Source organism: Uloborus diversus, chromosome 8 (genome assembly GCF_026930045.1).
Source record: "Uloborus diversus isolate 005 chromosome 8, Udiv.v.3.1, whole genome shotgun sequence".
Classification (NCBI taxonomy): domain Eukaryota; kingdom Metazoa; phylum Arthropoda; class Arachnida; order Araneae; family Uloboridae; genus Uloborus; species Uloborus diversus.
In genome coordinates this window covers 129,794,483-129,821,079 of record NC_072738.1, presented here as the reverse complement: position 1 = coordinate 129,821,079, position 26,597 = coordinate 129,794,483, and the positions used below count along the sequence as shown (strand labels likewise).

At 34.0% G+C, this 26,597-nt stretch overlaps 2 protein-coding genes across 3 annotated transcripts in view; one reads left to right on the top strand and one right to left on the bottom strand.

Moving 5' to 3' along the window:
- Positions 1-11,392, bottom strand: part of LOC129227812 (carboxypeptidase N subunit 2-like) — a 37,907-nt gene extending 26,515 nt beyond the window's left edge. Inside the window, exon 1 of the mRNA XM_054862424.1 lies at positions 11,321-11,392. The gene's annotated coding sequence lies outside the window, so the exon portion shown is untranslated. The remainder of the gene's footprint in view (positions 1-11,320) is intronic.
- A 4,362-nt stretch (positions 11,393-15,754) lies between these two features.
- On the top strand, positions 15,755-25,529 carry LOC129227527 (cell death-inducing p53-target protein 1-like). 2 transcript variants are annotated; one of them, XM_054862102.1, is made up of 5 exons: positions 15,755-15,863; positions 18,742-18,872; positions 22,105-22,161; positions 23,891-24,041; positions 24,966-25,529. In XM_054862102.1, exons 2-5 carry the CDS (start codon positions 18,752-18,754, stop codon positions 25,072-25,074), a joined length of 438 nt encoding a protein of 145 aa, XP_054718077.1. In that variant the 5' UTR covers positions 15,755-15,863; positions 18,742-18,751; the 3' UTR covers positions 25,075-25,529. The 2 variants fall into 2 exon arrangements, with proteins under 2 accessions (XP_054718077.1, XP_054718079.1); XM_054862104.1 differs by having other exon boundaries at positions 15,853-15,988.
- Positions 25,530-26,597: the final 1,068 nt, after the last annotated feature.

Here is a 26,597-nt window from a genome sequence, read left to right as displayed (position 1 = left end):
ATGGAAAGCAAACATGCTGTTTTTTTATTGTTTCTTACATGTTACTAATTTCAACATCAGGGGGTTCGCGAACTTTTTTGCCTTTTCCAAGGAGTTCGCAAAGAGAAAAAGGTTGGGAACCGCTGCTCTAACGCCACGCTCTTTTTCTTTCTGCTTATAAACAAAGAGAAAGCAAAATAATAGTCAAAATCCGCTTTTTAATTGTTAACAAAAACAATGGGAAAAAAATTATTGTAAAGTTAATTTTGTTAATGAAAGTTAACAAACTAATTTTAAGGCTGAATTTAAGCAATGTGGATTACGCCTTTAAACTGATGGCTTGATTGAATCTCAGAAATCTTCGAAAACCTTCATTATTTAAACAGTTTAAACTGCCTAAAACGCAAAAATATATGCTTAGGTTCAGCCTTGAAATTAATTTGTTAAAGTTATGAACATAACCCAACTTTTTTTACAATTACGATAATTTTTCATTGTTTTTGGCAACAATTTAAAAACAACTACGTCAGTTCTGTCACAAAAATAGTTTGCGATCGGGAATTTCAAAACCCTCTCATAAGAAGTCTCGCCTCAATAAATACTTACTCTCGTGCTAAAAAAGTAAAACAAAATCAACGACGTTCAAACGGCACGAATTTACAAATTAAAAAATCGCAGACATGCGTTTCAAAGGGGGGGGGGGGGAGCAAGGGTAATGGGAACAGATTGCTCATTGAAATTTTTAGAGGGGATTGTTTTAACGGGGCTTTCCCTCTTTTCGGCGGTTCTCGTTTCGTGGGGGGTATTCCACAGCGATTGAGGGGTTGGGCCTTAACTATTGGGAGGACAGCCACCCCCTCCCCCCAAGAGTCTGATTTACCATTAAGCCCGTGAGGACCGGCCTAAGGGCTTCCTAGTTCTGAAGGTGTCCCAAAATTACACATAAAAAATCGTACCAAAATATAAAATTAATTTGTATGTATTTGTGTTCAAAATCAAGAGCCATATCTGAAGCGCACATAGCAATGCGGCTTTTAACATCAAAACAGTCATTTTTGCTATCTAGTACTTTGCTTAGACGTATAGTTGGGGCAAACCTAACCAGGCAGCGTCGTAATACTGTGATTAGGATCGGTCAAGCCTTGACAATGCTGCCAGATTAGGTTTGGCTCAGCTCTAGGTAGTTTACGCCGCCAATGTACCGTAGCCACCAGCCGGTCGAAGATCCTCCGTGTTCGTTAATGGTGACTGGGACACGTTAAATATGTTCGTGGTCATAAAATACTCCAAAATCCCATTCCAAATCAATGCTTTTGGAGGCGCTGGGCTGGATCAGGGGTTACTCAGCTACTAATCTGGTTGAAAAAACAAAGCTCTCTTCAAGGCCCTATCCAACCGGTTAAACCACGTATAGTGCTAGTTACGGGGGACTCGGGAGTGTAGTAGCAGCAGTAATACCTTAGAGGGTGTAGACTGTGTGTAGCATATGCACCAATAGCGCAGCGAAGGGGGGAGGAGGTTTTGGAGGTGAAAACTTCCTCCTAAGGCATTGATTTTAACAGAAATGAAAATTATAATATAGTAGTTTATGCACATAAAAGGGCTATTTTGATCCAAAAACCTCACAGAAGGTATTTTTGATCAAAAACTTCCATTCAGAAGGTATTTGTGATCAAAAAACTAATCCAGAAGGTATTTTTGATCAAAAAGCCCTATCTAGAAGGTATTTCTGGCTGTGCTAGTGATATGCACTGACAAGAAAGGTGTGCGGCTCCAACTCTACAGCACTTTCGTCGATTGCACTATTTAAGTTTTAAGACACCTATGTGTCTGGCCTACTATCATAAAACTTTATTATCGGGCTCTCGGCAGTGAGTATCCTTGTGCTAAACCTCTTTTGGAAAGCAAAAAGGTGGTTTTTTTTTTTTTTTTTTGAGCAATCACGATTGCTTATTGCTTTTATTTGACTGTTTTGATGTGCTATCATTTTATTTTCCCACCAGCACCCTCTGCAGCATCACCGTCGACCGGCTCCTCACGATAATGCTCCTATAGCGAAAGCCGTCTCCAGGTTGCGTCAATATCCTAAACTTTCACGCATACATACAAGCACCTACACACACACAAACATACACACATACTAGGGCTCGACCGATGGCATTTTTTGGCCGATGGGCCGATGCCGATTGTTGGCCGATTGTTCAAAGATGGCCGATGGCCGATAGTTTTCCTCCAAATGGCCGATGGCCGATGCCGTTGGCCGATGGCAAAAAAACAAATAAAAAGATTATTATGAATTCTGATACTTTTTATTCAAATTATGTTTTTCGCAATCACGAGTTGCGACAGGACACTACTTTTTGGAGTTATTGTTTCCAGAAACTGCTCCTGACCCCCTAAACCTGCCCTTCTCCTTGGCGGTTACGTGTGTATAGTTGTGTGTGTGTGTGTGTAGGCGCGCATGCATATGTAGGTTTGTGTGTGCGTAGACCTGTGCACACACGTAGGCGTGTATGTCTCTCTGTGTGTAGGTGCTTGTGCATGTGTAGGCTCGTGTGTGCATAGACTTGTGTATGCACATAGGCGTGTGTGTGTGTGTGTGTGTGAGCTGTGTGAAATGCATGGACGCTACTGACCAGGAGAAGCGGATTTCGGGGGACATTGCTCAGGACCGGAGGAGCCGCGCCTGCAGAGGACGGTGGGCGGGAGTGCGGCAGAGGGAAGCGGGGGGGAGAGGGAAATAAAATCAGCCTAACGTCAAGGACAGTCAAATGAGAACAATAAGCAATCTTGATTGCTCATAAAAATCTAACAAATAAATTGTTAAGATTGTCAGGGATTTGAAGTATCATTGAAACAAGTATAAGAAATACGCAAAATGACATTTCTTAGCCAAAATAAATAATCGCTAAATATTTAAGAAATGCTTGAAACAAGGAGGGTGAGTTTGGGGGGACGCCCTCCGATTTTGGAGTAACTCACAACATTAAACTTCGGCCCCAACTGCAGTCTCATTTTTTTAGTACAGAACCGCTACCACCAACGCTTCGGAAGAGTTTCTGAATCTACTTCAGCACTTCTGAAGAAAAAATTCAAAAAAGCCTTTGATTTCCGAATTATGTCACCATTCAAAACGTCTTTAATCAATTTCTTACATTAACCCCTTCAGACTTTTAAACAGCTGCTAATCATTTAATAATTGATTTAATTTGTTGATTTTTTTTGTAGTTGACTCTTTACATTCTACTTATTATAATTTGAAGTAATTTTTCGGTTTGGGGTTGACAACACTGACATATAAGGATTGAGAGATAGAGAGTGACTCATTTTTCCAACAATGGATTTTCATTTCAAAAGCGAGGTTTTTTCCTGATTTTTTTAAAAATATACAATCTTTAATTAATAGTTTCAAATACTTATATTATGTTTCATAATTGTTTGTAGAACATTTTGTAATGAAGTTTGTTCGGTATTTTATCGTTTTTGTATATGAAAAATTGATTTCAAAAATATAAGTCAGGAATATTGGACGTGCCATAACTCTCTTAATTTTTCTCCTACAAACTCAAAATTTTGTCAATAAGATACCCTTTAACATAGTACACTGTGTACCAAATATCAAAATTTTTGGTCCAATATTTCATAATTCCGACTGAAGGGGTTAATGCTCTAAATTCTTCCTAAACAATATATAAAGCTTGAAAAAAAAATCTCTAATTTTAAGAATGGTGTTAGTTTCAAACAACTAAGAAGTACAGCCTAGAGTTTAAATTCAGAAATTGAGGGAGTGGGAGGAAGGGCACGCAAGTGTTCTTGGAAATACAAAAAATAGTCATAAAAATACAGTTCAAAACAATCATAAACATTGAGCAGAAAAACCCTTTTAAAACTTGCACCCGAGTTTGTTTTGACGTGCAGTGGCGGATTTAAAAAATAGCAAATGTTGCAATTGCGCGAGAGGCCCATAACCATAGGGGCACCGTAGGAGTTACAAAAATGCTTATGATAAATGTTTTACAACTTCTGTGATAGAGAAATAGGGCCCCAAAATGGACTTCGACGGGCCCCAAACTTGTAGCTCCGCCGAAGCGATACAGAAAAGACTGTATTACTGTGATTCATATTACAAATATCGAAAAATTAAAAATTACCGTCGGTTTAACGGGAGTCTAACAAAATGAAACTAAACCGGTTTCGCCATCTCATATTTTTTCCATGACCTCCAATTCGGCAATACATCACCAAATGATCGTCAGTCTGAGACGCTATATTAATTTTCCATTGAAATAAGTAATAAATAGCCACAAAAAATGAGTAAATAGGCTTTTTAGAACACCCGATCAAAAACAAAAAGGGAAGTGCACAACTGGGGGGGAACGTACGCACATCCCATATGCGAAAATTTAGCCTTCTGCAGCTTACCATTTTTGAGTTATGACTTACGAGAGATACATAGGTACATCCAGCCGTAAGAAACAACGCAATAATTAACTTGTTTGGTACCTGAATGCAGTATTAAAAACTCTTTCAGGGGTGATTAAAATAGAAATTCATACTGAAATTTAAGCAAACAATTTTATATGAAAACAATAACTCTCTTTACTTTGTATTAAAAAGTAAAACAACAAAGGTCCTTTTTTTTCAAAAACATCGGCCAATTCCATCGGCTTTTCAATGTTTTTTAAGGCCGATGGGCCGATGTTTCCTGCAAGTTTGCATCGGCCGCCGATGCCGATGCCGATGCCGATGGCTAAAATGTTGAACCATCGGCGCCGATGCATCGGTCGAGTCCTAACACATACATACACCTACACACATACACAAACACATACACGCACAAACACAAACACACACCTACACACTCACATACACACAACTACCCACACACTTATGCCTACACAAAGACACAAACACACATGCCTACACACACATACACATACCCCCTACACACAAACACACATACCCCCCACACACAAACACACACACACACTCGTGATTGCGAAAAACATAATTTGAATTCAAGATGACAAAATTCAAATTAATTTTTCTTTTCTTTTTTTCCATTCTACGCCAGACGAAAGTTAGCAGAAATAATCGAGTAGATACACTTTTGTCATGCTCCAGTAAATCATGGAGAGTAATTATGTTATGCTGTGGAAAATAAAGAAACATTCAGCTGATAATGTGATGATTTTTTTTCCTTGTTGGAATTTTATTTATATTAGTTCATCATTCATGTCGATTTATTAGTCTACTGGCGGTAACCGCACGGCTTTGCCCGCAGTAGAATATTAAAAGGTTACTAGAGAACCCGACAGACGGTGTTCCGTTCAAACTTTGTAAATTGAAAAGTTAAAACATTCCAATAAACTATCAAGTGTTTGAACCGTTTTGTTGAAAGAAATAAATAAAAAGAAAATGTTTTAAGCTGCTTGGTGTCAATATGCGTATATTTATTACAACTTGATTTATCTAATGCCCACTGAGCAGTTATTTTATTAACTATTTTTTTTCTCTCCCGTACTTGATGGTTTGTTCCTTCAACCACACTCAAAGGATAAAAAGCGTCCTCAGATATTAAGTGTAAAAAACTAACTACCCATCTAGAACAAACGGGAAATCCCGCTGCAACATCCCCCATATAAAAAAGAATAAAATAAAAGGATATCGTTTTAAAAAAAATAAAGGTAAAACAGTTATCTGAAAAAGCGAAAATCACTCTTCCCTCCCCTCCCGATGTAAAATAAACATTCTTCAACTAAAATGACTAAAAACGCTTTAAAAACGAAAAACAATTCTTTGCAATTTGAAATATTTCGCCAAATAAACAAAAAATACAATAAATTACATTAACAATATTTTAAAAATGTAAACAAATGATCGCGCTACTCTATTGTTTATAGCCAAAGTCGACAAACCACCACGTTACTGTAATCCAGCCGATCAGTGAGCGAAGCCAACTCCGACCGATTAGCGGTCCGATAATCACTGCATTGCCTCGCTTCCAGGTTAGGTTTACCCCCACTGTAGAGCAATGACACTAAAATAACTTGATACTTCAGAGAAGCCTTCATTCAAAATTATCATTCCAATTACTATTAATATTACTGTTGTATGGCACCAAACTTTTGTAACAATGGAATATTGCATGAAATTTACTGTTTTTTGATCATAACTTTAAAAAAAAACTAGTATGTTGTGGCCATCACGAAACTTTCTTCTATATTTTTCTTTTTTTTTTTTCTGATCCCTCCCCATGCTTGACGAGGAAGCAATATTCCCAACAAAAACAAAATTACACATGCAAAAACTTGATTACCATCCCAATGTCTGAATTATTTTAAAAGCAAAGCAAAGAGCGAAAATTGAAAGTTATTTTAAAAGCCTTGCTTGAATAAATTACAAATATTTTATTTGTTAACAAACATAAGATGGCAACAGTTAAAAATTTTAAATCATTGAGATAATATTTCCGATCATTTCCATTTAATTAAAATCACGAGAAATACGCAGACGACAATCTATTACGATTTATCTTTCTTATTGTTGCATTAATAAAGCTATTTTTATTCAAAAAAAAAAAAAAAATCAACACCTCTTGGAGCGATTAGCGTCAAAATTGAACCAATGCCTGTTTACGTATGGATTCACATATATTCCAAATTTCAACCAGAACGCAGCATTACTTCTTGAGATAGGGCACTCACAATGGAAAAAAAGAACGGGCGATTGCGCTACCCCCTTTTTAGCTGTTGACACCAAAATAAAATCAGCTCTTATACCCACTAAGGACTACTTGCCGATAAATTTTTCTTTCATTCTGTTCATTATTTCTTGAGATACAGCAGTCACAATCGACGACAAAAAACGTTCTATAGCTCAACCCCCGTTTGAGTTATTGACACCAAAATTGAATCAGCACCTGTTCCTGTTAATGACAACATATGGACCAAATTTTGTCTGATTCCGCCAGTTACTTCCTGAGGAATAGCAAGCACGCGTAACTCAAAAAACGTCCCATTGCTCCACCCCCCTTGGAGGAATTCGCGCCAAAAACCAATGGGCACAAGTTCACATAGGGGCACATATGTGTACCAAATTTCGTTCGATTTCATGCGGTAGTTTTTGCTGTAGAGCGGCCACAAAAAACTGGTCACACACAGACGTGACACACACACATACACACATACATACACACACAGACAGACAGACATTTTCCAAAAATAGTCGAAATGGACTCAGCACACCTCAAAACGTTCGAATTCGTCAAAATTCGAAATTCGAAAATTTGCACGAATCCAATACTTTCTTCTATGTATTAGATATAGAAGAAAGTAAAAAGAATATGGTCAAACAAAGTAATGGGACCTAAGTTGAGGCAACCCCTATCCATTTAAAAACGATTCATCAAAATCGGGTCAGTAAGTGAGACGCTGTAAGTAGACAAAAAAAAAAAAAATATATATATACATACAGTATGAACTGATAACCGCCTCCTTTTTGAAGTCGGTTAAAAAATAAAAGTAATCAAACATTCGAAGGGAGTAAAAGCCGTAACCACGGAAATATACAAAGGGTAATTTCCTTTTCGAAAATAATTTCCACTAAAATTGATAAATGTTGAATGTGACTATCTATATACAGTGGCTCCCAAAAGTCTTCGTACACCTACGACTTTCAACGAAATAGGCCCCAATCCATTGGTTAGAATTAATATTTCGGAATAGGTATTTAATTATAAGATCTATGATTATTTTTTAGCAAAACTATATGAAAAGTGTTTAAAAAATATTAAAAATTAATTTTTAAAAAATCAAAAACTAAAAAGTGCCGGAAATTCTATGTCACAAAAGTCTTCGTACACTTAATAAAATGTCTATATATTATTGAATAATTTAATTTTTTATTATGTTATTAATTAGTAGAATATCATACAGTATTCATGACACCGTTTAAACGTCTGGGAATAGATTTCATTCTTTTTCTTTCTTTTTTTTTTTTGCGTAATTTCTGAGTAAGTGTTCAACCACACTTCGAGTCTTACTGTTTCTAGTTCTATTTTCGTTTTAAAGCCGTATTTTTGTAATCTAGCCTATAAATATTTCTAAATACTTTACATTAAGTTCAAATCTGGAGATTGAGAGGATATTTTCTGAATTTTAGTACGATTTTTGAGGCACTAGACGCAAACGTTGAAAACCGAGTGCTTCATATCGTTATCTTGATAAAAAAACAAAGTTGTTTCCAATAACCAAATTTTTGGTTAAGAGTTCAAAACTGGTTTTTAAAATATTTGAAGGAACAGTATGATTCATTATTTCATCAAAAATTCCAAACTACCAAGTCCTGATGCTGATATGTACCCTCACGCTAGAACACCTCCACCGTCGTGATTAACTGATCCAACTAAGTTCTTAAGATTAAGTTCCTAATTTTTTCTTCTACTTACAATTATGCAACAACTTAACTAAAAATGTTGAATTCATTTTTATCTGTAAATAAGACGTAATTCTAAAACGTTTTTAGCTTATTTATCCTTGATTTTGCGACGAAAAGAGTAAGCTTTGTGTTTTTCGTGCTAACAAGAAAATTTCTGCGGGAAGAGGCCCCATTTAATCCAGCTAATCAGGGAACTTGGCGAAAAATTTTAGGTGAAAATTAAACGTAAAACGTTTCTTTTAACTCTGTAGAAACCTTTACAGCACTTAAATGTGTATTTTTATAATTTTTTCAACTTTAAATCTCCGATCACGTTTCGTCAATTTTGCCGGTTGACGTTTTCTTACTTGTTTTCGGTCCGATTCCTTTGTTTAAAGCATTTTATCAAGAACTCTACTATACAAACAAATAAATTAACTAATTCAGAGTCATTTCAAACCAATTTACCGCAACTGTGGGAAACAAATTCGAATTTTTAATGGTGTTTGCGGTTTTTTACGAATACCAGCGATTTTATAGCAATAAGCACAATATTAAGAAATAAATAAACAAAAAATTAAAGCCAAATGACTTATAAGGGTCAACACAATGCAAAAATATTAATAAAATGGCATATGATAATTTTAATCATGAATTTATTCGAAAATATTTGAGTGTACGATGACTTTTGTGGCGTGTTATTTCTCTGTCTCTTCGTTTTCTGACCCATTTCAAAAAGTAGATCCGTTAATATTTTGAAAAAAACCAATGGGTTGTATTTCGAATGACATAGGAATGATGTGAAAAAATATTGGACTCCATATTCGAATTCAGTTTCGAGTTATTTTGGTTTTACTAAAAAATTTCAAAGTGTACGAACACTTTTGGGAGCCACTGTATCTATCTAGGTCATCGCTACTATATTGGTGAACGACTGAAAACTGAGCATCAAACCAGGTATCGATAGATTCGCAATTTTCATGGCTACATGTTTAGTTATGTGTCATAGCTGTTCCGACTTTTATTTACGGAGATATTAATTGAAAACGATAAAAACTTAATATTTTTTCCTATCGGTTCTTCATTCGGAAGATTTTCCACTTCTTTCGGAACGCTTTTACCCATAATTTTCCCTACAATATTCCCCATCATTCAGGTAAGGGGCTAAACGGAAGTACTTTTTCTCAAGGCCACGTTAGCCTGCGTTCGTAATTTCTCTTTTTTTTTTTTTTTTTTTTCTGTTTGAAGTGGAAAATATTGAATAGTTCAGAATCGAATGATTCTAGAGCGAAAAAAAAATTAACATACTGTTTATGAATTAATGTACCGACGCAGGCGATGTGTTTTTTGATGCGATAATTTTTTCATTACCTTTGAAGAAATGTAAATAACGTACCGAAAACGTCACTTAAATTCATTCGCTAATCGAAGCCAAATGTAGTACACAAGGCCCAACTAACTAAAGCTGAGGCCCTAGGCCGACAATTATTTGGAGGCCCCCGGAGGACTTTATAGCATCAATGGCTGACTTACAAGTTTGAGGCTCGCCGGATTGCATTTTTGGGGGCCTCTTTGTTTATCACAGAATTATGTAAATCATTTATTATGTGCATTTATGAATCCCGGTGCCCCTCATAATTTTGACATGGTAAATTCACTACCGGCAGAATGCATAAAAGTTCTCCATTAAGGAAGTTTTTTTTCCCCATTAACAAGTCATTACTTTTTTATTACTATTAAGTTTGGAACTGTATTTTTTGCATAGTTGTAATGCTGTGCATAATTTTTTAAGTAATTTGGAGCCCTCTAGGAAGATGGGGCCCCAGGCCCAGGCCTAGTTAGCCTGTGCAGTAATCAGGCCCTGGTAGAAAATTCTAAGCTTTCAAATAACCTAAAGCTTAAAGATGCGAATGAAATATTTCTCCTCCATATTGATAAGATTAGGTAAAATATGGGCTTGAAATTAGGGTAGAAAAGAAATATCGAATTTTTGAAAGAAAAAAAACGCTTCGAGGTGCACATCCCCATGCTATCAATTAATTTTGTGCCAAATTTCTCGAAAATCGGCCGAACGTTCTAGGCGCCATGCGCAGGGCGCGATTTGTAATTTTGGAACTAAGAACAACAATCCTGTGGGGGTCCCTTAACTTGCAAAATCGAAGAACGTGCTCAATCGCACATCTTTTTGACATCGTAGAGATTCTCATCCCATAAGAAAAATGACTTACCATGCAAAAAAAAACTAATGCCCCCCCTCCCCCTACAAAAAAATCAACCTAAAATAATCAATGGTGCAGATTACACCATTGATTATTTTAGGTTGACCCCACTGACAATTGCATGGCTATAGGTTGCAGTAAACTGAAGGTGTAAATATATATATATATAAATATATGTGTGTGTCATTCCACCCCAACTGAAAACACAACATGGTTTTTGAACTTAGCAATACCCTTGTACATGAAATACACCGCCAGCTCAGTCAATTCAGGTGAGGACTGCAGTTTCGTGCTAATTAGCACTCAACCACCCGATAAAAAGACTGAGCTGGAGGTGGAAAACCTCTTAAGGAAGCCTAGATTGCCAAACAAACTGGTAGCTAATACAGAATTAGCACTGATCAGACGAGTGACCGAAACAATGGTTCGGTTCAACTCGAATATTGAAGGCAAGGCAGGTATATATTCAGTGAGTTACCGCCCTATAACCGGGCTAAGGCAGAAATACATGAAATACACCACCAGCTCAGTCAATTCAATTCAGCCGAAAACCTCCGTTTTCCACCTCCAGCTCAGTCACTTCTACACTCTTGTGCAAATTAATTGAAACAAAATATTTTTTGCATTTAAAATCATTCCCAAGTATTTTTCACCAATCAAACTATTATTTGCAAAAATATTTATGGAAGGAATAAATCCTTTACCTGATATCAATTTACACCAATCAGGGGAGTTCTGAGAGCGCGTGTGCAGGAATTTCTGAAGATGAAAGCTGCACACACACAGCTATGATTACGTCAGTTGAGATTTCACTATCGTCTGTGATGGATGTGACACCGCGAAAGCGTACAAAGATTGTTATTCTTTCCGAACGCCTACAGAGAGACATTTCAAAGGTAATTGGCGTTAGTGTTGCAACTATGAGCCGAATTATAAAAAAAATAAAGAAACAATATCCATATTTCCAAAGCGGAGAGGGAAATATGGCCGAAAATCGAAATTAACACCAAGGGATGACTTTTTTCTACTTATTCATTGTAAAAAAGACTTTCGAAAGACTAACGCAGCATTTAATAGAGATTCAAAAGAGAATGGAATAAATAATAGCCCATCTACTATTCGGAGGTGCCTTGCCTTTTTACAGCCTATCGGCCTTCTGACCCAACAAATTAAGAAAAAGCCCTACTTGTGAGAATTGGGCTGCTAAAATACTGAAGGAAAGTACTGTTTACGACTAAATCAATTTCACTCCCCTAGGCCAAAGAACTCAACCAGCGCAGAGATTTCCAGGCGAAAGAACCGTGAACCAATTTGTAAAACACACCCAAAAGAATATGTTTTGGGGTTGTTTCGAATACGATGGGGTTGGTTCTTTGCAGCCTGTTTAGGGTATGATGCGTTCTGAGCAATAGATTACCATTCCAGAAAAAAAGGATATCGTTCAAAAAACGATATCCAAATGGAACGGGGATTTTCCAGCAGGATTTAGATCGTTTCCATTCTTCCAGAATGGTCAAGAAATTCATGTCTGAGAACCAATTGGATACATTGCAATGGTCTGGAAACTTTCCTCGTATCAAGTCAATTGAAAATCTTTGGGATATAGGCAAAAATCGTCTATTGCATACGAACTGTTCAACTATGGAGAAGACAAAAACTGCTCTAATTCATGTTTGGGACAAGGACCAAAACATTGTTAATGATAGTAAAAAAAAAATGACGGATTCCACACCGAATCACGTCCAAATGTTAGTGAAATGTCCAAGACATCATATTATGCATTAAAAACGTTTGATTTTATATAAGTTTAAATAAAATACCATTTTTTCTTAGTTTTTTCGAGTTTGTTTCAATTAATTTGCACAAGGGTGTACGCCGGGCTGACGAGTGCTAATAAGCACGAAACTGCAGTCCTCGGTTGAATTGACTGAGCTGGCGTTGCATTTCATGTATTTCTGGCATAGCCCTGGCTATAGGGCGGTAACTTACTGAACGTGTGTGTGTGCATAGACTTGTGCAAATGCACGTAGGCGTGTGTGTATGTGTGTGAACGTGACGTGCGTAGCGTAGGTTTAGTACATATGGACGCAACCGCCGAGGAGAAGAGGATTCCGGGAGACAGTACAGTGTTCTGGGGGGAGGGGGGACGGTGGTGATGCAGAGGCCCTCGGTCCAAGCTGAAAAAGAAACCATAACGTCAAGGACGATCAAATGAAAACAAGCAATCGATCGTGATTGCTCAAAAAGAAGAGAAAGGTTTTGCAAAGATTTGAAATCCGTTTGAAAAAATTGTATGTTGTGGCCATCACGAAACTTTCTTCTATATTTTTCCTTTTTCTGATCCCTCCCCATGCTTGACGAGGAAGCAATATTCCTAACAAAAACAAAATTACACATGCAAAAACTTGACGACCATCCCAATGTCTGAATTATTGTAAAAACAAAACAAAGAGCGAAAATGGAAAGTTACTTTAAAAGCCTTACTTGAATTAATTACAAATATTTTATTTATTAACAAACATAAGATGGCAACAGTTAAAAATTTTAAATCATTGAGATAATATTTCCGATCATTTCCATACAATTAAAATCACGAGAAATACGCAGACGACAATCGATTACGATTTATCTTTCTTATTGTTGCATTAATAAAAATATTTTTATTCGCAAAAAAAAAAAAAAAAAAAAAAAAAAAAATCAACACCTCTTGGAGCGATTGGAGTCAAAATTGAACCAAAGCCTGTTTACGTATGGATTCACATATATTCCAAATTTCAACCAGAACGTAGCATTACTTCTTGATATAGGGCACTCACAATGGAAAAAAAGAACGGGCGATTGCGCTACCCCCTTTTTAGCTGTTGACACCAAAATAAAATCAGCTCTTATACCAGGGTTGGCAAAAACCCGGTTTTTTTTTAAATAAAACCCAAAAAAACCCAACTAAAGTTGGGTTTTTTAAAAGAAATGTGGTTTTTTTTGTCTTTTTTTAGGGAAAATGTTGGGTACTTGTAGCATATTGTAGCATAAGTATATGGACAAAGTGTAAAAATTATCTTCGGGTAAAAAGCTGGAAAACTAGTTAAAATTCAGAGTTTTCTGAAGAAAAGTATAAAAGACCAAAAAACCCAAGAATGTTAAATTTCAGATTTTTTTTAATTTTCATTATTACCAACAGTTAAGGCAAAGTTACTTCTCGAGTGATAAAATCTATTGTTCGTTTTTAATTACTGCATTTTTTTTTTTTTTTTTTTACATTTTACTTTATAGTATTTCATTTTGTTATGTTCAACTACTTACTGTAGAACCTCAAGTAGTTTAAATCCCTTTTTACTGAATTCCAGCTTAATCAAGACATTTCTTTGAATTTTATGTTGCCTGTTTTTCTATTTCTGTGTACAGGGTAAGAAATTATAAACTTTTTTGGTAAAATAATGAAAATACTGTACCTGTTCTGTTTTCTGTAGACCGTTTGAAAAATCTGCTTATTTCTAAAAAAATTACCTTGTGTTTATTCGAGATTTGTGACGTGTTGGTTAGCAGAAAATAATTTACATGAAAGCCTTTTAGCTAAATTAGTTTCCTCTATACAATCTACAAATATTGAGAAAATCAGACGTGACAGGACTTGATCAAGATAATTTGAGTCATTTATTGACCAGTTAAAGAAAAAAGTTAAATACATTTATTTAAAATCTTTGAAGTATATTTTTAATGCCGTTAAGCGTTAAGAAATACTATTAAAGCTCAAAATTCATTTTTTGTGTTCATTGTCTGTGGTGAAGAACAAATAAAAAAGAAGTTTAAATTGTAAAAGTATTTAAATTAATTAATTTTTTAAAAAACTTCTCACAAAATTTTAAAAAACCCAAAAGTGGGCTAAATAATGGGGTTTTTTAAATGGGTTTTTTCAAAAAAACCCATTGGGTCCAACCCAATTGGGTCCGATTTGGCCAACCCTGTCTTATGCCCACTAAGGGCTACTTGTCAAAAAAATTTTGTTTGATTCCGTTCGTTATTTCTTGAGATACAGCAGTCACAATTGACGACAAAAAACGTTCTATAACTCAACCCCCGTTTGAGCTATTGACACCAAAATTGAATCAGCACCTGCTCCTGTTAGGGGCAACATATGGACCAAATTTTGTTTGATTCCGCCAGTTACTTCCTGAGGAATAGCAAGCACCATGGGCACAAGTTCACATAGGGGCACATATGTGTACCAAATTTCGTTCGATTTCATGCGGTAGTTTTTGCTGTAGAGCGGCCACAAAAAACTGGTCACACACAGACGTGACACACACACACACACATACACACACATACATACACACACACAGACAAACAGACATTTTCCAAAAATAGTCGAAATGGACTCAGCACACCTCAAAACGTTCGAATCCGTCAAAATTCGAAATTCGAAAATTTGCACGAATCCAATATTTTCTTCTATATATTAGATATAGTAGAAAGTAAATATTGAGTGAACCGAAGTTGGATTTTCCAATGTCGCCCAGTTGTTTGATTTTGCATCTTCTGGGCGACGGAGTTTTTTCACTAAGCGACATTGGTGTTGCGTAGTCATACGGTCCTGGGAAGGAGGAAGGGCTAATATAGGCTAGTAAGGAGACTTTTATATTTAGATTATGATACCAGACTCTTAAGGGTTGCGTTCGACGTACCTCACCGGTCGACCGATAAGTAACCGGTACAAACCGCAGCGTTCTATCATCTATCGGTTACCTCACCGGTTACCATTTTAAGCTGTTGATTGGTGGATTGGAGCACGTGATCATTAGCTGTCACGTGATTAACTAACCGGCCGCTACCGGTCGAGCTTAATATGTATATACCCGGGAAAGGAGGAGTCAGAGGAAACATGATTCAGTTGTTTATATTTATCAAAAGGAAAGACATTAATGGATAAAATTTTGCACGGAAAGCAGGTAAATACCCTCAGAGCTTGTTTCTAGTCGCAACTAAAAAAAAAAAAAAATACAGCCAGGACAAACATTTAAGAGCTTTATTTTATTTTCAAAATAATGATGGATATTTTAAGAAGTCAATTTATTTTTTATTCTAAAAGTTACTTTCAATGTGTCATGAATTAATCATAGCCGCTACTTCAGCATGGCCGCACGAAATATCTTATGCAACGTACGTGTTTCCGCTTCTGGTGAAGAAGAAGCATTCGTTTTATCAAAATTTTGGTTTCAGTTAGCATTGTGTCAGGATCTGTAAATAGAGGTATTTATTTTATGACATTGTTAAATATATAAATTATAGTGAGCTGTGGATAATTGCTGGACGACAAAGTAGTCGATTTTTATATAACTTTCATATTTTTTCGACTCATTTCGTATTTAATAGAGGTTTGGACTTATTCTGTTTCTTTAAAAAAACACAACTTCTGTAGAATTTTAGAGCAATAGCAATACTGTACTTGTCTTATGAGTCATCGTTTCGTTTCGATGCGTAATACTCTTCATGAAATGCCCCATTTATTTCTGATTGATTTGTGTTGATAATTTCATTAATGCGTCTTAGACGAGTCATTCTGTTCTCTATACATATTTAAGGTTTCAAACTGACAATTCATATTTGGAATTGATTATGAGTGTGTAATTATTTCATTGTAGTATTTGTGTGGAAAATCCTGTCACTCTCTCGTGAGTTAAATAAGGTTTTTTTTTAATGCTGTAGTTTCAAATTATTTACATTTTGTTCTCTTATTTAGCCAATATACCTAGAATGTATATAAAATGAAGTGTTTTTTTATGCACTTCGAAACAACTTGGCTGTTGTTAATAAGAGCCACTTAGCTTTGGCTAGTTGAAATATACATATTAAAAGTGCAATATTTAGTTGTATTTGCTACTTACCAAATGTACAGAACAATCAATAGTTCAGGCATAGAAATATATTTAGCATTACCAATTTACATTAACTTAGTACTTGTCTTTTTTGTGGCTAACTGAGTGGTTGTATCCTTTGGCTTATTGGACTTGAAACCTCCTACACATCGGGGCTCATGGCTAGTGGGGCCCTGCATCAACTCATTATGTATTTAACTAAGTGTATTGTAATGAGAAATAGTTCCTACAATAACTATGTAGTATTCATTTGCACATCTTTAGAAAGCAAATTTGATCTTCAGAACTCCATTGAGTACAGAGCTCCTTATTTTAATAGTTTTTTTTTTTTTTTAATGATTGTAACTTTTTTTTTCCCTATGAATTCACTAGAAAACAAGTGATTCTTTTCAATTAGTGGTAAAAATGGTTACTGAAAAGTCCATTTTTCGATGTTATTTTGTTTTGGGGAATTCTTTAATGGAACAGATTAATAGTTATTAACTCTCTCTTTTTCTCTGACATTCTGACATCACTGAGAAGTACGTAACTATTTAGCACCCTTTTCTCACTCATTATTTCTAGGATTAAATGATACTGACTTCTTGGGGACATTTGTATAATAATGCGTATGTAGGATTTTGCTATGAAAAATGCTTTGTTAATTTTAATTAAGAAATTATATATTTAATCAGATCATACATTATAATTAAAATAGGAATTATCAGTAAAAAAATGTCATTTTTCTTTTAAAAAAGGGGAGCCCCGTGAAAAGGAACCACCCAGGGCCCCACAAGAACTAGGGCTGTCGCTATCTACACACAAGGCTTTAGTTGAATCAATTTTTCGAAACAGTTGTGTATCAACTATTTGACTAGGCTTTTTTTGTGTGTGTGTGTGTTCACACGAAGCAACTTAGTTAAATCAATTTTTAATGAGCTGAATGTGAGCAACTGCTCCACAACTTTGTTAAAACTGAACTTAATTGCCTCAACTAGTTGACTCGTATGATGCTTGGCAATGTCCTAATGAGTTGAATTAACCAAAAAGTTGATTCAACTAATCAAGATGAGAATGGTAGTCCAGATGTGCCTGTTGAGTTGACTGTTCTATGAAGGATGTTGGGTTGCCTTCACTTTTCTATCTGGTTGTACATCCTAATAACCATCTCGTTTAATAGTTTGTGGGGAAAACTGAGAAATTCTCATTACTTCACTACAGTCGGCATCTGTTTTAATGAACTTAAAGGAAACAAAAATCAATTTGTGGAAATCCTAGTTTTGGTGTATATTGCTTTGTTTTTAGTTACTACAGTATGAGCCCCCAATTTCAGAGTCCCGGGATGCGGAAGACCCGAAATCCAGAACTTTTCCCTTTAAATATTAAAAAATTAAAAAAAAATTCTAAATTTTTTTCTTTCCAGTTTCGAAAGTTCAAAATTGTTAGCATTCGGCAATTTCATGCTGAAAGCACAGAACGGTCAGTTCAGCTTTTTTTGAAAACTTTTTTCAATGTCACGTATTACATATAAATAAACGTTTCGTAAATAAGCGTTTCGCTATAATTGTGCAGCAATCTTTCAACATCTACTTACAGTTTTCGATAACTCTATTTTTCTTCTCATAAGTATGCAATACAAAGCCTATAAAATTAAAGCACAAAAGTATTTTGAGTAAAAATATGATTTATTTATTGTTTCGATCGGCACATTGCATAAGAATAAAAAGCAACAACCATGAACCAACTTCGTGCAGCAAATTGTGTCTGACATTTGTTTTATCATAATGAAGTATACTTTCAGTCAGATTGATCAAAATATAATAGAAATTTAATGTGAATAGTAGCAAATCCAGGAAATATGTGACTAATACCGGAGACCAGAGTTTTCACTATTTTTTGAGTTTGGATCCAAAATTCCGAAATTTGGAAAGATCGCGGTCTTGAGGATTCCAGATTTGGGATCCCATACTGTATGATTTTGAGATTGTAAATATTTTTATTGAAACAGAATTTTTGCTGTGCAACTGTTTTCATCAATGAGAGTCTGCTGTGCTATACATGGATGTTGGTATGCATGGATGTTCGGCAAATAGTGTTTTATAAAGGAGTTACAAAATAGTGTATACCTAATGTGAAAGTAAAATTTCTTATATCTCTCTTGCATTTCGTAATATATTTTGTTTAGCTACATTGAAATGCATTATGTACATCACATTGTTTATGCTGGATACTTTTATAATTTTTGTTAATATTTTCCCTTGTATTACCTCTAGTGATTTTATAATGGCAGAAAAAACGGCATATTCCCAAGTTCCACCGCAGGTGCATCAAGTACCGCCACCTTATCAACCAATTGATCCACCACCTGCATATTCAGTTGGTCCATATCCTGCTGCAGGAGAAGGTAAATTATTTTGCAATGAAAATAAAAGAAGTATCTTTTGGTATTGAGTAATATGATATTGGGTCTTTCCAAAGGAAACGGTAATTTTGTCCCGCATGTGACACTTCATACATTTTTTGTTTAAAATAATGATTTAAAAGTGTAATAAACACAGGGTTCGTACGGGTCATGGAAATCCTGGAAAGTCATGGGGAAAAAAAACAGAATTTCAGACCTGGAAAAGTCATTCGAAAACTGAAATTTTCATTAAAAGTCATGAAAATTTATTTCAAGTCATGGAAAAATGTCCTGGACAAAGAGAAAGGAACAGTAGCTAAAGGAGCATTAGAAATCTTGAGTGATTTAACAGTATAGCACATAAAAGCTATTAAAAGTGGAAAATTGAACGATCCAAAAATCAAATCTGAATTTTGAAATCTCATTGCATCCACTTCTGTCGCAGCCGCTTGCCATTTTTTGCGATGTGATTTTATTGCCTGAACATCACTTATTTTGAATTTTCGTTTATTTTCAACACTTCTTATGTTTCATATTCTGTAGTAACAAAATTTCACATTCTTAGTTTTGCCACGCCCACTTAAAAAAAAAGCAATTCCATTGCATGCAAGTTCAATAATTCCATCACTTGTAAGGACTTTATTATTAAATTTATCAGAGTTTATTTTAATTTGTTGAATGTTTTAGAAAATAAAGATCTTAAGTCATGCGATAGAATACAGAAAAAGGGGAATTCTAATGCTCTAAAACAGTAATGTCCAACATACGGCACGCAAAACTAATCCTTGTGACCCACTGCTATGTTCAATGTCGGGAATTAAACATGTTCTGGAATTTCTGAACCTATTAATTTATATGCATTCGAAAATATGCAAATTTGTAAACAAAACAAATATACTTTTGAATCAGAAGATTGATTCATTACTGAATGGTTTTTTTTCAAAAGAGACCTGGTTTAGAAACATAAAGAACTAAACTATTTGGCTTAACTTTAAAAAACCAAAATACTGTCAAGTTACGTGGATAGTCAAAGGCACTGCTGACCCTAAAAGGTAACTTTTGAAGCAAATTTATTGAAACTTAGTGATGACTCATTCAACCTTTGTTCCATTCAATATCATTCTGCCTGTTTAAAAAAAAAAAGTCGGACATTTAAGCATCATCATATTCGCTTCACTGCATTTTTACTTTACTGAAATTTATATGATGAAGACAAATAAGAATAGTTTAGTTTTTTAAGTGTGCACTTATATTTTTTCCATTACGAGTAAGTGCTTCAATGACTGTGGCATTCATATAGATGTTTTGCTAATTCTCATTTCCAAATATTACCAAGTTTGAGATTAAATAGTACTATTCTCTTCGTGTAACAAGGTCATGAAAATTTTCATTGAAGTCATGAAAAAGTCATGGAATTTTTTCATCCAAATAGAGTATGAACCCTGTAAACAAAATTTTGTTGCTTGAGAAATCACAAATGTATGTGTGACTTCTTGGTCAAGTATTTTGTCATTAAATTATAAAATTATTTGCTTCCAATATTACTCTTATAGCAAAAAAATATAGCAAAAAACTATCTGAATTTAATAACTTTTATTTTAGGATCTTTTAACCCTGTGATTGGGTATTCATCCTTTCCCGCAGAAGGTTAGAGAATAACTATAACCATTTGTTGCATGCATGTAGATAAATTGCACGGCTTTTATATTATTCATTAAAGTAGTATAGTTTTCATGTAACAAAGTTTACATTTTATTTTGCTCATGACGTCGAATTTGAAAAGTTATTTCTGGCCCAAAACATTTTGAATGATTTGGTATCTACAGTTAGAGCCTTCATGTCTTTCATAATGAAAACTTATTGGATTTTCAATTAGATTTTTAAAGTAAACATAAACTTTATCGACTCTATTTGCTTTTTTCCTCATCTTTAGTAATTTGTTTCCTACATATGCATTATCTTTTACTCATAGAAATTTTAAGTCATGAAAAACTTATTTTTGAAATGGTTTGAAAAATTAATTTTGGATTGTGAAGAAATTCTTAACTATCAAAGGCAAATTTAGAGGGGGAGCCAAAGTGACCCAGTTCTCAAAATAAATAAAAAATTATTCATTGTGAGTAAGGATTTTAACATTTTCTGTTTTAAATTTGGAAAGTTCTCGTAGAATTTGGTTTGACTCCCCCCCCCCCCAAATTATTTATTTTACTCGTTCATCACTTTTCTAAAACATACTGTTTTTGATGAAATAGATACTTTGGCAGAAAATTCTGATACAAAATCTAATAGGAGCAAGATTTTTACTGATATTCAAAAGAATGTTCTCATTTCTAGTTCCTTTCTTTTCTTTCTTCACAAAATGTACTAAAGAGTTCTATGTTGGTAAAAAAAAAAAAAGCATGAATTTGTGGCTAGAATAATTTAAAAGTTTTTGTTCTGTTATAAATAATTTCTCAGTCAATCTCATTTTTTAGCCTACTTTCCTATATAAAAAAAGAGTGAAAGAAAAAAAAGCACGATAGAATGCATTTTGATAGAATGCTTAATGCGACTAATGAGTATTCCTTTCAAAAACTTTTTAAATAATTAAGTACTAAAAAGAATTCAAAATTCAAAAATAGAGTTTTGAGATGAGAAAAATTAGGTGTGTGTTTGTTATTTATTTTGTTGATAAAATTTTATATTTTGGTAGCCTTTTTCTTTTTGAAAAAGATTAAAGATCTTTTTTATGTAAAAAATATATTAGCTGCATTGTTTAAATGGAGCTTTGGGTTTATTTGTTTTTGATGTATCTATTTCATCAGATGAGTGAGGCATATTTTATTTTTACGAATCAACTTAAATGTTAAAAAGGTATGTTTGTTGTAATTTGCAATCTTAGCTAATTAAGAGGAAATTGATTAGATGCTAAAAAGTTCGATGTTTTTGTACGGGAAAGTAGGCTCGTTTAGTTCTGAATGGAACTTCTTATTTTCCAATTTATGAATCTAACTAGTTTCCCTTACTAAGCAATTATCATTAACAGAAAATGAACTGATTATTTTTTAATGTTGTTGAACTTGCTGAGATGGAAATTATTTTTACTAGATTGTGTTTTCCATAAGTCATTACAATAATGTTTTGCCAAATTGTGCCAATTATTTGTTGTGTATTTTATGTTAAGTTTTTCCTAAAGTTCTTTTCTTAAACTATTCTAATGTTCTGATGTACAATCTTAATTGTGGACATTTTTTAGGTTATCAGGCTCCACCAACAGTTGTTCTCGGTGCACCTACCTCATCTGGTGGACCACGTAAGTACCATCAAATATGCATAAAAAGTCAGCTAATAAATTGAAGTACAGTCGGACCCAGATTTAACAAACCCCTGTTTAACAAACTTTGCGATTTAGCAAATTTTTCTTTTTCCCCAAGTAAAATAAAGGCAAACCCCCCTGTTTACCGAATAATAAACCCCGAATTAACAAATTATGTTAACAGCAGAAAAAAAAAACTCTTGTTAATTTGAGTCAGAAAATAGTGGATAGCTTTTGGAATGCTCTATCCATCTTGTCCAAAGCAGAAAAATACTTTTTTTGAAATCGGCAATTTTTGAGGGGCAAGGGTGCAACCAGAAGGGCATTCATTCTTCACAGGTGCAGTTGAGTCATGGGTAACTCGTCAAGTGGATATATCAGTCTCAGAAGAAGTCGCTCCTGGAGATAGACTTAAACGACTATGTTCATGTGATGACGGACTGTCTACCTGTACAACTGAAGTTAATGAAATTGTTGATTTGTCTGAATCAATGAATAGCGATTCTGATGCAGGAAGCAATAATGAAACTCCATTCAAACTGTTACTTTTTCTAATGCTTTACATGGCCTGGAAGCTGTTAAAACATATTTTGTGCAGTAGGCTGTAAATGACACAGTATTTTCTTCTCTCCATAAAGTCGAAAGAGAACTATTTCGAATCTGATACCCAGGAAATCGTTATCTGTCAAGCATCTATTGCTTAGTACTTTAAAATTTCAAATTAACTTGTGTGTAATAAGAAGCGGAATGCTGAATAAAAAGTGTTCAATTTATCATGTAAGTGCAAATTTTCTTAATTTTTTTCTCGCACTCCGATACTACGTGTAACTCTGATTTAACGCACAAAAATTTCAGTCCCGATGAATTCGTTAAATCGGGGTCCTACTGTGCTATACAATTGTTCTTTCCTACACTGCCATGGAAAGTTTAAGAGCAGTATCAGCAGAAATGAGTTTTGGGGATATTTGGAGAAATACATTTTGGATTCATTACTAAAAATAGTAAAATGTTGGAATTCAAAGTTTTTTGCTTTCTTTACTTTCAACGGAAACCAAATAAGCTACCTAATACAATAGATGACAAAAATGCAAAAAAAAATAAAATAAAATAAATAAATAAAAAAATAAAAATAAAAATTGCTAATACTGCCATTTATTTTTCTATGCAGCATATTCAAATTTTTCATTTCTACCTAAATGTATATTTTAAATTTTTCTTTGCAGTAAATTGATAGTTTTTAAAATGTCTCCTATGTCAAGGGTTTGTTTAGAACTTTGTTTTAGGTCTTAAAATAGCCCTTTTTGAAGTTTGCCATTTCTAGATTGCCAAGTTATATTGGTTGTGAAAAACTTAATGCATAGCATGTGTGTACGGCATATCTAAGTTTCTAGCAAAAGTATGCAAGCCCTATAGTCCTCAGATCTTATATTTGCATGGATATGGGCTGCATTTTGTCATAAATGTTAATTTATATTATATCAAAAAGAAGTGCTTTAGCTCCTATGTAAATTAAACCCCGGTGCACTACACAATGCTTCTCTTCTTCCTTTTATTTTTTCAATGATCATACACAAATCATTTTTCAATTACTAGATTAACAAAATTAAAGAAATCTGATTAGAAAATGTATTGGCTTAAAACATGTTTTTGGCATATAAATGTTTCACAATGTGACCTTCAGTTAGTTGCAAGGGTTTTGTGTCTTACTTTTTCTTTTCATTTTTAGCTACAGTAGTGACTGTGGTCCGAGTTGGACAGTGGGGTCCATTCCCCATGCAAGTAGTGTGTTCAAACTGCTCAGCACGCGTCATGACAGAGACTTCACTTAGCCCTGGCTTGCTCACTTGGTTATTGTCTGGAGCTCTGGTTTTTGTGGGGTATGTATTTTGGTTACATTATTGTATACATTGTACTTCTGTAGTAGTTTGATTTAAGTATGTTTTGATACTCTTAAATCAGTTTTTAAAATAATTAAATGAATGAGTTTTATTTCGAATGAGCTGCATATTGGTTCCTCACTATTTGCAAGCATTCCCTAAATACTGGTATCCATTCTTTCAAGTAAGCAAAGTAAGTTTTAGTTTATCAAACATTTATAATAGTGTGGGTTTCTATTAGAGGTGAAAATGTGGGTGCAAAAATCTTACCCTCTGTTAAAATTAGAGTGAGATTAACAAAAAAAATCTTATTATTCAATTTAACAGACTTGACAAATTTGCAAGAAAGTCCCGCATCGAAATATTTTCTGAGTAAGATTTTTTTTTTAAGTGTGAGATTCTCATGGTGTCTTGCTCTATCGGGAACCCTGTTAATAGTATTATCAAAAGAACACCAACGTGTCCTGTAGTCCAACAGGCACAGACTGCCCTCACTGGACTACTTTCTGCATTTTGTTGACTTTTTCAGGATTTCCAATTTAAGTGATTTTCTTCATCTTTTCAAAAATATTTTAGTTTAAATATTTCAAAAAGAAAAAGAAGAAGAAAAAGCTAATCTCTCAAGGATCTTGCGTGATTATCAAAGCTTTTTTCAAATGACTTTCCATGCCAATCACACCTCTTTGCATTGATAAAGAGGCTCTTTGAGATCTCAAAACACGTGTCTGGAATCAGTTTGCTAGTTTGTGCTTGATATACATTTTGTACTATTGTTACTTTGTTGCACAAAGGTAATTATTTATTTTCTACTTCCTTTGTGTCCACTTCTTAGAACGTTTTGTTAAAGCGTCTTAACAGTATAATTGTGATTTTATTCAAAATTAGAAGAGTTTTCAGTCTCTGAACTTTTTTTTTATTTTTCAGATGTTGGCTTGGATGTTGTTTGATTCCCTGCTGTATACCTGAGTGCCAAGACATAGAGCACCGTTGTCCGAATTGCAAGACACACCTGGGAACCTTTCGCCGAATTTAACCAAAAGCTAATCTGGTCAGTCTTAAGTCACTTTTAACTGGATGATAAACTCCCCATTGCCTTAAATGAAGTCCATTTACATACATATATATATATATATTAGTCACAAAATAGATTGTATACATTCCTTACTCTGAAAGAAAATATTTTATGATGATGCTGTATCCAATTTGGGAATGCACGAAATAAAACCTTTGGTTTTGCATTTTAAAGATTTCTGAAGAGAACAAAATTTTAACCATATTTTTCCACTTTTCTGTCTGCCTCAATGTTGATGTGATGTTTGTAAATTAAAATGTTTATCTAAACCGTAATTGTTTGTTACATATTTTATTCAAATATTTTATCGGCTATCACTGAATTTTATGTTATACAAAGGATCTGCTGTGTACATATGTATTAGTAAACTGCATTATTGTGTTTTCTGAATTCTAAATAAAGAGTATTTGTGATAATTGTGATATTTTTTGCTAAAATATATTTAAGTAGAATATAAAAAAATCATTAAATGATAATATATATTTATACTCCATAGCAATGATCTGTTCATTTCAGTGGGTTAGCAAGTCTAAATAAAAATATCTTTAAATTTACTAGCAAGAAAGCAGTAAATTTAAATTTACTAGCAAGAAAGCAGTAAATTTAAATTTACTAGCAAGAAAGCAGTAAATTTCCGGCTTCTTTTGTCGATAAAAACTTTATTATGTTTTAAAACATTTTGGATTTCATTTTAAAAATTTGAATTTTGCTTTCATTTTACTCTGTTATAGCTCCTTATTAGAATTTCATTATGAACAATTTTAGAGAGGTCTTTTAAATTTATGTTGATTAATACCTTTCTTTCTTCTGTAGTATGTATAATAGCTGAGTAATTAAGAGTGTTTCTTCTGTTTAGCTGTTGAATGAAATTTGAAGGAAAATTTGAGACTTGCAATTTTGCTTAGGAAGGCTGCATAACTTTGAATAAGAATTCATTGGAGATAAATCAGATTTTTGAATGGGAGACATTAAAAGAAACGAATAAAATAACTATTGCTTTAATAGAATCCTTAAAAATACTGAGTACAAAGGTAGAAAACTGCACCAGAATTACAATTGTACCCTAAGTTGTATAACACACATCTTTGAAGTAATAAAAACAGTAAACATATGTACAAATTATTCTAGATAAATACAAGTTTCATTTTCTTAATATACATCCCTGTTATTAAGGGAGATTAAAATTTGATCAATTACTTTATGGCATATATGAACTCATCCAAAACGGTGGGCTTGTTGAGGTAGGGTAAGATATTAAATTGCCTCTTATAAACACATAAATTGTACTTAAAAGTCACAGCAATTACAAAAAGTATATAAATAGTAACTTATCACAAAACTAACATTTAATAAAAATTTTCAGAAAATGTGATGGACTAATCACTTAAAGATTTATGGACAAATTTTGGTGTAAAAGAACTTTTTATATTTTTTCCCTATTTCAATTTTTAATGTGATATATTTGAAAACATTTCTATAACATC